Source organism: Euprymna scolopes, chromosome 4 (assembly GCF_053919585.1).
Source record: "Euprymna scolopes isolate OS-2025 chromosome 4, ASM5391958v1, whole genome shotgun sequence".
In the NCBI taxonomy this organism is placed as follows: Eukaryota; Metazoa; Mollusca; class Cephalopoda; order Sepiida; family Sepiolidae; genus Euprymna; species Euprymna scolopes.
In genome coordinates, this window is record NC_136485.1 from 65,452,763 (window position 1) to 65,462,921 (window position 10,159).

At 35.6% G+C, this 10,159-nt stretch overlaps 1 protein-coding gene across 1 annotated transcript in view; it reads left to right on the forward strand.

The window, feature by feature from the left end:
• The window catches only part of LOC145268037 (uncharacterized), an 844,587-nt gene extending 835,824 nt beyond the window's left edge, over nt 1-8,763 (forward strand). The window contains exon 8 of the mRNA XM_080123346.1: nt 7,578-8,763. Coding sequence (XP_079979472.1) covers nt 7,578-8,738 — 1,161 coding nt within the window. The 3' untranslated portion in view covers nt 8,739-8,763. The remainder of the gene's footprint in view (nt 1-7,577) is intronic.
• The last annotated feature ends 1,396 nt before the right edge of the window (nt 8,764-10,159 follow it).

The following is a 10,159-nucleotide window of genomic DNA, read 5'->3' on the forward strand; positions in this document are numbered from 1 at the left end:
ACAGCGGTGTTGGAGAAAGAAGGGAAAAAGCGGAGGAAAATAGCTCGTAACGGAGAGCGAGAGACTTTTAAGCACGTGTCGACACGGCAGTATTCTTTTAATCACATGACGCATGACAGCAATTGTTAAACAAGATGCAAACTCATTTATTCTCCGTATTTTTAACTGGATTTTCATATACAAATTACGAATTACAGACAACAACTGGTTATGGTGACAGATTAAGCAACTGTTAATTAACCCGGGGGGACAAGAATGCGACCATATTATCGCTGGCTTGGAAAATACGTATCAGGTGGTTTCGTGTGAAAAAGACCGGTAATAAATGCCTTTTTTTCAACTGGAAAAGACTTTCTCTCTAATTTCTTTTTTTTTGTTTCGTTGCGAAACTTTCATGCACAACGTCAGGTCCAAGTTAAAATGCAAAACAAAATAATACTAATAAATATTCAGAAAATAATGTTGTACCACATAGTTGAATACAAATATTTTTTTTAAATCACATTTTAAGAGATAATCTTTAATTTACTCCTCCAGTCCAGCACATCTTGGCAAATAATGTTCTCTTTTTTCTACCCTATTTTTTTTTTCAACTGTCTTTTGAAGCGGTTTAGTCTTCCAAAATTGTATTTGTGCTTTTTGAAAGCGTAACCTACGAACTAGATAAAGAAGGAACAGGCAGAACATTGTGTATATCTATATACCTATAAAAGTGAAAGTGCCTGTGTGTGTGTGTGTGTGTGTGTGTGTGTGTGTGTGTGTGTGTGTGTGTGTGTGTGTGTCTGTCTGTCTCTCTGTGTACATTTACCTACACAATATCTCTGTCAATTTTCAGTCTACAGACTCGAAATTTGATATACAGAGTACTGAGATTTGGGAACATCTTTGTAATTGGTTTTCGGCCAGAAATTTGGCTGCTAAGGGGTCAAAGTTTAACTATTTGACTTTTGAGAACTCTACCAAACTCCTCCGCCACTTTTGGGTCTAAACACGTGAAATTTTAGATATAGGTTCCTTGGACATGGATCTAACTTAATAACTTCATTTGAGCCCAAAATAATAGATCTTAAGGGGTCATAATAGGGGTCAAAGTTAAAAAAAATTTCCCACTTTTTTCTGCTCAACATACACCTTCAAACACCCGGGCAACGCCGGGCTGAAATGTTAGAGAGAGAGAGAGGGGGCAGATAGAGAGAGGGGGGCGAGATTAAAATTAAAAGTCAGACCTTTTTGACTTATGAAGAGTATAAATGTCTAACAGAATAATACACGCATAGCAAATATAGGTAAAGTCAATTGCAGTTATTAAAATCATTTAAAATAAAATACAAAATGAAATATTCTAAATCGTTTAAGAAACGATGGAACGCCAGATATTTGTTGTATTTGAATTTTTGAAACTGATATAAATAATCTGCTAATCTTATTTGTCTCAACCTACTTTAGATAGATAGATAGATAGATAGATAGATAGATAGATAGATAGTGATGTGGACCCATGGTTGGGACCACGAAAGGAAACCCGGATTAGGTGTGAGAAAGATGTATTAACCAAAAGGCTGCAAGAATAGGATAAACGGTAGGCGGGTTTTACTAGCTTACTTATGATGGTGTTTATTAGGGGTAGTCGTACGCGCTGTGTATAGCTAATACTCTACGATATTACGATACTACTCCCTGAGAGGATTATCTCAGATCGTAATATAGTACTGGAAGAGTCCATGATGCAGATAAGTTTCGATTTCACGATAGATAGATAGATAGATAGATGTGCACCTTCCTCCCTTTAACTGAATGAAAACTAGATATCCATAATTAGTATGTGTAAAGACGTTTAATTTAGGTTTAGTGCAATGCATCAAAATGTAATGGTTGGCATTTTTTTATATTATGACTGATTATTTGGCTAAGGTTTTTGGATCATTTGAATTTTTATTTTCACAATAGGCTCATGGCACAACTTGAACTATCAATACTCGATGACAGTCTTCTGCAGGTGATAACAATTAAGAATAACAATTCATTAGCACTTATACCCAGTTATGGCTGACAGAATGAGAACAACCTACCTCGTATAGTCTACAGCGTTCAATTCAAAATTCTGTATTGATTCCTGAGTTCGATATAAAGATTGCCAAGTTCGAAATGCTAAACCTGAAGAAGGTTATGAAAATAGTATTCGCGATTATAATAATCGTTCTATAAATCCAAATGATACATGTTGTAATGGCTTATTTTGGTATAATTGCAAGAGTGTTCGCTAATGAACTGGGAGGTCAGGGTTCAATTCTCGACCAAATCATGCCAAAGAATGGTATTTGATGCTGTCTTGTTAAACACTCCGCATTATAAGGAAGGTGGGGGGTGGAGCAATCATGAGAAAGGCGTGTCACCATTCTCTATACTTTGCTGTGGTAGCTAATAAAAAGGAGCCTTCAGGTTGCCCTCAACCATGGACGACTACTTTACGTTTATTGAGCTATACTATTCTTATTTTGTCAGCACAGAAATCTGTAAACTTAACTAAATGGTATACCAACTTACAGATTACGAACTCTAACTATGTACTGGAGTACTTCACAGCAAATAACTCCTTAAACTTAGCTATGTTTGGTACAGGATTACAAATATGGGGTGCTCAATAGGGACTAAGTTTGTTTAGTAATAATTTGCATAATAAATGTAAAAGATTTTGTCATTTTGCTATTTGAATCTTGATGTCCAGTTAATTTAGTTGAATTAGTTAAGCTGTGAAAAATTCAGCAATATTTGGTCATGTGTATTCTAAAAGGATGTATAAAAGGACTTTTTCTTGTAAAATTAATGTGTTCGGGAATTGACGTCGTTGCAGGAAGTCGACGTGAAAGAATGCGCAAATATTTTGCTTGTCGAACGTCTTGTGGTGGTTGGAGGGTGTGGCAAGAGTTTAATACTATGCAATCGTTTAGATGACTTAGATGAATTTGTAACAAGAATAGTAAAACAACAAAAAAGATATGATACCACAGAGAAAACCTAATGTGTTTTTGTTGTTTTTTTTTTTCGTAATTATTGCGGCCAACTATTACCTAACAAAGGAGAATAAAAAAATCAATACACCACCACGACTATGATGACGACTGTAACGCATATAAATAAAGAGAGGCAGATCAACTCTAAACACTGCTACGATCATCACTACTACTACTACTACTACTACTACTACTACTGTTGAGACATGTGCACAATAACGCAACCGTTTGCTGTCTATGAGATACGTGCACTGCTCCATCTGTTACGAGACGAAAAGACGCTAGCGTAACGAGACATAAATGACAGAAAAAAAAAACATTGGTTGAATCCTATTAGACCTGCACACACGCTCCAAACAGAATTGCGTGATTATTTTCGTTTTCTTTTATGAAAACCACCAGACATGTTAGATGTACGAAAATATTTCTGATATTTTATTAATGTGTTTCCATTATTACGAACGCGCGCCGACTATTACTCCTTATTTAGATCTATACTTGCCTGAGCCGAAAAGATTACGTTTTCTGCCGATATAATTATTGGAAATCGTTTATTGATGTCTTGCGCATATTGATTGTTCTTTTAGAATTACTTTACTTTATTTGTTTCTCTTTGTTAGTCTTTCAGCTGCGTGAATTGTAATGAATTGTATTGGATTATATTATATTGCATTGTATTGGCTGTAATCATGCTGGCTCTTACCAATTTAAGAATCCTATTCAAATGAAGCACCTAGTAAACCAACTTCGTGCCTATTGTTTTTCTAACGAAATCTAGTGTGCGAAGCGCTTTTGTTCGCCTTACTTCCTCTTTCTCACAGAAGAAACGAAGCGAGTCCATCGTTATTTTCATGGCAAGTGCTCGACTGAGCTTCTATCAATTATCACCCTCTGTAAAATATTCACAGCAAGCACTCATCTAGCAACAACAACTGCCAACAATGTCCCTTATTATCTGCCTGTGTCTAAAACTAAACGTAAATTCTACGAGCAACGCTTTTTTTTTCTAGAACTGCCCATCTGTGAAACTTAATACCGCAGGACTGCTTCAAGTTCCTGTTGGGTCATCCTTTTAAACAAATAGCCACTACCTAAGTTCCACCATTACCGATAATCACGATGTTTTGGGTTTTTTTTTGGGGGGGGGTTACATAGGAGTCACCACTTATCAAGGCCCAGAAGCCACTCGATGATATGGGTTAAAGAGTGTACATTAGTCAATGGGACATTATCATAGTAAGCGTTAGCAATCTAAATTTGGTAAATTGGATTACTTAAGGGGAACGGCTCATCGAGAATTTGTTTATGTTAGACTTGAAGACGACCACATTGTAGTCAGCTGGAAAGCAGACAAACGGAAGACAGTTCCACAAGTGTGCAGTTCTAAGAAAAAAGCTTTGTTCATGGAATCTACATTTAGGTTTAGACATAAATAAAGAGTGGGGGGGGAAATATTGATAATGATTTCAGCTAGACGAGTGTTCCTTGTAAAAGTCTGGCGATGGGGGGGGGGCATAGATTGTTGTCTAACAGACCAGCTGCCTCTTATTTACTCTTATCATAAAGTCACCTACAGGCCGTGATAATCGGTGACGCCTCCTTCCTAGTAAATAAAACTCACCGTGTAAAGTGTATATTAGTCAGAGCCGTTTTACGACATAACAACACTTTTCGAGTTGCTATTTTAAAGTTTGGTGTAAACTGTGGGTTCACGTCTTTTCCAAACGTATTAGTGCGAAAATAACTTATATATCTGATTGAATTATAACTTCACATAACAGATTCCACAGTCTGTGATCGTATCCATTGAGCCAGTCATCCCCACAACAGTGCATATTCCAACGTACTTACTTCCATACGAAGGCAGGGTTAGACACAAGGTCGGTTTTGTAATGTGAAAAAAACAATCCAGTCCCTTGAAAAAGAGGCACTATGGATTGGGGAAAAATGAAAATTAATTCCTTATCTTACTGACCGAGAATTGAAAAGATTCAGTGTAGTATTGGAACAGATACTACACCTTTCTCCTTAAAACACCATTTGTATTATATTATGGTGCTGATAGGTGAAATATTTATAAACAAATCTATATATTGAGAAGAAAATTAAGTTTCTGTGTTTACACCAAAAATCGTCTTTGCGAATTAGTCTTAGAAAAGTATAGGAAAGGGTATAGAACAGGGGTCGGCAACCTCCGGCCCGCTATTCAAATGCGGTCCTCGAGTGAATTTTGTTTGGCCCGCTACATTACTCAAGGCACAGTATAAATATAAACAAACCAAGCTACAATGACAGTTTCTTATTAAATCATTTACCGTTTATAATTGTGATTTGCTGTAGAAAAAAAGTTATCTTCTTTGTTGATTGTAATAGTGATTGGTTTTATTCTTACAGTAAAATAAAAAAATATTTTGTAAAATATGGTTAGAATTTTTTTTATGCTTCTGTAGTGATAAGTGATATCTTTTAAATAGAATCATATATTTAATACGTGTTTTCTTCAAACGCGCATAAAATGTATTTACAAATTTAATAACAGTGTTGTTCATCATGACAACGAAAACTTGGGGAGGGGTTCAGTGGAGTCTGACAAAATACGGACGATTGTATATAAGTATATATATATTGCACTACTTATCTTGAATTAACCAGTAGAATAGATATTCGAGTTTGTCTTTCTTTTGTGTGCATGAGATTGATTCCTTCCAGCACGACAGATTGATGAAGCAGCGGTGTATTAACTCGATCGTAAAATCGATACCAACCAAATCGATTGATGTGTCCTGCTACACTTGACACACCTTGCGAAGGATCCCCTGCGAAGGACGAGCACAGGTCACATGTGGTGACCTGCGATGGGGATAGCTTTAAATGTGGGACCGTTTAACCAGTATCGGACCATAACCATGACAATCTAGCCAAAACTTTTGGAGCTAAAAGGTTGCCGACCTTTGCAATAGAACAATAGGATTAAGACCCTTAAATTTGCTATAATATTTACTGACGAAAAGGAAAATATTAGAACATAATGTTTGTTATACAATAGTAACACGGAATTAGGACTTTTAAAATCGCAATTTAATCAGTAATGTACAATGGATAAAATGGTTTAAAATCTGGTCAAAAAATAAAATTCCGAAGTATAACAGCGTAAAGTGTATCCGATTTTTGATCAGAAATATAATTGGATAAACATTTTTTTTAAATACGAGGAATGCTGGTTGACGTCAACCGTTACGCAACCAATAGAAATTATATTTGGGTAAAACTTGCGGAGAATGCTCTATTTTACGGTTGTTGTAAAAATTTCGTTCCGTTTTAAATTCGGTACATTTTTATGTTACGTCCAACTCATAGTTCACATTCGACATGTCAACTTTTATAGGTTTTCAGGTATGCTGACAAGATTGGTGGTGCCTATTCCGAAAGCCGTTCTTAACATGGGGAGGTTGAGGGGTGTCTATTCCGAAAGTCGTTCTTAACATGGGAGGTTGGGGGTGTTTATTCGTTGTAAGCATACCTGAAAACCTGTAAAAGTCGACATTTCCAACGTGAACGTTAAAAAAAAAATACCAAAAAAGGCATACCAAATTAACTTTTTTCATTTAAAAATAAAATTATTTCGTTATTGTTAATAAAATTTTATTTAAGTACGATCGCTGAATGTTATTCTTTCGATTACTTTCTTTTTTTTTGGGGGGGGGGACAATAAAAAAAATGATTAAAACGGAAAGAAATTTAAATTTCCGTTCCATTTTTACAACAACCATAAAACAGAGCATTCTCCGCAAGTTTTACCTATATTTGCAATTCAACACTATTTTTTATTTATATTTTTTTTTTTTTAGATTTTTAGTATTAATTGAGATCTCAGGGTGCAACTTTGATTACGAATCAGTTCTACGAGACAGTTTTCTAGAAGTTGAAGTCTAAATATTTACTGCCATGGATTATAACTGAGAATAAATTAATAATTAATCCACAATTGTACACGTTCATGGCTGACAGAGCAAGAACAAACTGCTCCTTTGATTGAATAATGGTTCAGTTCCACGTTATAATCTTCTGGTGATGAAACCTCAATATTTACTGTGGTTGATGATAGCTAAAATTAAATAATAATGAATCAATAATTCTATCGGTTTATGACTGACCGAACGAGAACAAATTACCTCGTTGATTGAATAAATGGTTCAGTTCGAAATTATTTATATGGTCTTGAGTTCTGCATAAAAATGCATGCATACGTTCGAAAAGATGCATCCGAGGAAGATCGGAGGATACATCGACTGAAGCGTTGTGAAAGTAACAATTAAGAGGAGAATTGTAGTCCGAGCCACCAAAATGCTGTAAATTACCAATCCTCGCTTAAAAAATTTGGTAAAATAACTTTGCTGTTTTCTGCGATACCATAAACCATTTCCTCTTGTTTGTTTGTTTTTTGTTTATTTTTTGTTGTTGTTTTTTGTTTGTTTTTGTTTTTTGTTTTTTTGTTTTTGTTTTGCATTATTATTCAATTCTTTAACGCATTTTTATCTTTTTTTTTTTTTTTTTTTCCTTTTTTAGGAATCTGATACGGACGAAGTGGAGGATGAAGGCGAGAGCGAATCAAAACCTCTTTTAGCCTCGGAAGTTTTAAGCGGAAAAGAAGACAACAGAGAAAATGGTAAAGGTCCCGTTCATTTCGGCAACGCGCTGGCCTTTGAGAATTTCCCCAATAACAATAACAACGCCATACCAAACACAACTGACACAAACGAAGCAAATCTGAACCCGAGTTTCTCGTCGATGGAAAACAATAGCTACCAACCGACGGCGCAATCGGAACCGGAAGTTTCTTGGCTGGAACAGGCCGTTGAAGAGTCTACTATTGGTTCAGTCACCGCAGGACTCACCCAATCAGATTCAAGTCTCTCGTCGGGTAACAAGTTCTATAGTTATGGCAACGGCCAGCTGGAGTATGTCGTTCCGTACCAACCACAAAATGGCGACGGGACAAGCGCCAGTAGCAGTTCATTGAGTTCTCCCGGTTCAGATAAGAGTCCAGCAATCACGTTATCAACTTTGGTGGGTGATGGGGACCTTTCGCACGGTAACGTAGGGGATGAGCCTTTGAAGACATCCGGTGAGGTGCCCCACTCTGATGTATGCGACAACCAAACAGCCTTGTCGTTTAACCAAAATCAGTCTGTTCCAGAAGATAACGCCGAGTCTCATCACATTCCCACGTTGGGAAATGCCAGTCAAGACCCGAGCTTAAACCGACCTGACAACAGTATGAACACGGATAATAACTGCAACAACAATCCAAACGATGGAGTCTCCAACAATGTCACTACGAATTCAACCACCCCTACTACAGAACCATTATCTTCTAATCCGGTGCCAAAGGCGACCGAACCCGATGCTCAAACGAAGTCGGTAGCTGAAGAAGGCAACACAGAGCGCGGCGTCGTCCTTGTCGACGTCGAAGGTAACTACACGCATCAAACGAAAGAGCCTCTCCCCCAGAAAGCGACAGGGGGAGAAGAAAACCGACGAGAGCAGCCTCTTCCTACCTCTTCCTCCAACGCCACCACCAACATGACCTCGACAACTACCACCACGACCACTTCCGCCTCCTCCCCACACCATTCCACCGCCTCCAGTACCTCTTCTCCCAAAGCAATTCCCAACGTTATTGCGGGTCTGCCACCCATGGCATCAAGAGACACAGAATATCTTTAAAGAATTTAAACACGGCAAAAGAAAAGGAAATCAAAATTTTGAGTGCGTTGAGAAATAAACTTCTAAAGTATAATTTACTTTCATTTTTGTCCACGTCGTTGTTAGGTTAAAGTAGAATAGACATGTCTAAACATATATGAACATAAGGTTGAACACACACACACACAATATATATATATATATATATATATATATATATATATATATATATATATATATATATATATATATATATATATTATTGACCAATAATTATTATACAACAACACAGTTCTACTTGTTATTGAATACTATTTTATAAACACTGAGGCTTTATTGGGTCAACATTTAGGAAACAACAAAAATACAATCATTACACACGCACGCACACACACGCACACGCACACACACACACACACACACACACATAGTCTTGTAAGTTTTAACCTTTAAAACTATAATAAAAAAGGTATTTAATTTTTATATTTTTCATCATTCGTTGGAAAACTATTTAGTCAGTAATTTATTTAAACATCTGCAATTAATGCATCAACTTGCTCTCTCGAATTCACTATAGTACTAATGTTAATTTAACGCATCATCAGTACTTTACAATGAAACACTGTGTCGGGCATTAAAAAAAAACAGCATATAAAATCATGGCTCCCCAGCAGTTTTGATCAAACACCACCTACCTTTATCAGAAGAACAGAAAAATGTTCCAGATATTAGATCCAGTTACTTACTCATGATTATATATATATATATATATATATATATATATATATATATATATATATATATATATATATATATATATATTTAAAAGAGTGTAGCCATCAACAATGGTGGGTTTTTTAAAGGTTTCCGTCATATTAAAATAAAAATAAAAATATGATGAAAACCTTTAAAAAAAAAACCACAATTGTTGATGGCTACACTCTTTTAAATATACATTTTTTCTCTCGTTAGAACTACATAACCATCACTTTAAAAATATATATATATATATATATATATATATATATATATAAATTATTGTATCGATTGATTCCTAGATGTAATTATAATGAAACTCACCTGGTTATTAAAGAGTGTTTAATGAAAAGTAGAGCTGATATATAGTCTGTTTATTATACAAACATTATTGGTTACATATTTCACATGTTTCAAGGATAACATTTCATTAGACCAAAAAGAATCGATTCATTTTTGGTCTGATGAGGTGTTATATAAATTAAGCTACACAAAAAAAATGTGTTACTTTACCAAGAAAAATCATCAGGTGAATTATAATTAGCCTGATGATTTCTCCCTGGAAACAAATATAAATGTTTCCATGTAGTTTGATTTTCATGACTATATATATATTCATACTACATTTAGTCGCTCCTCCTGTATTGAGATTGTTTAAGTAAATGCTGAAAAGATATTTACATGAT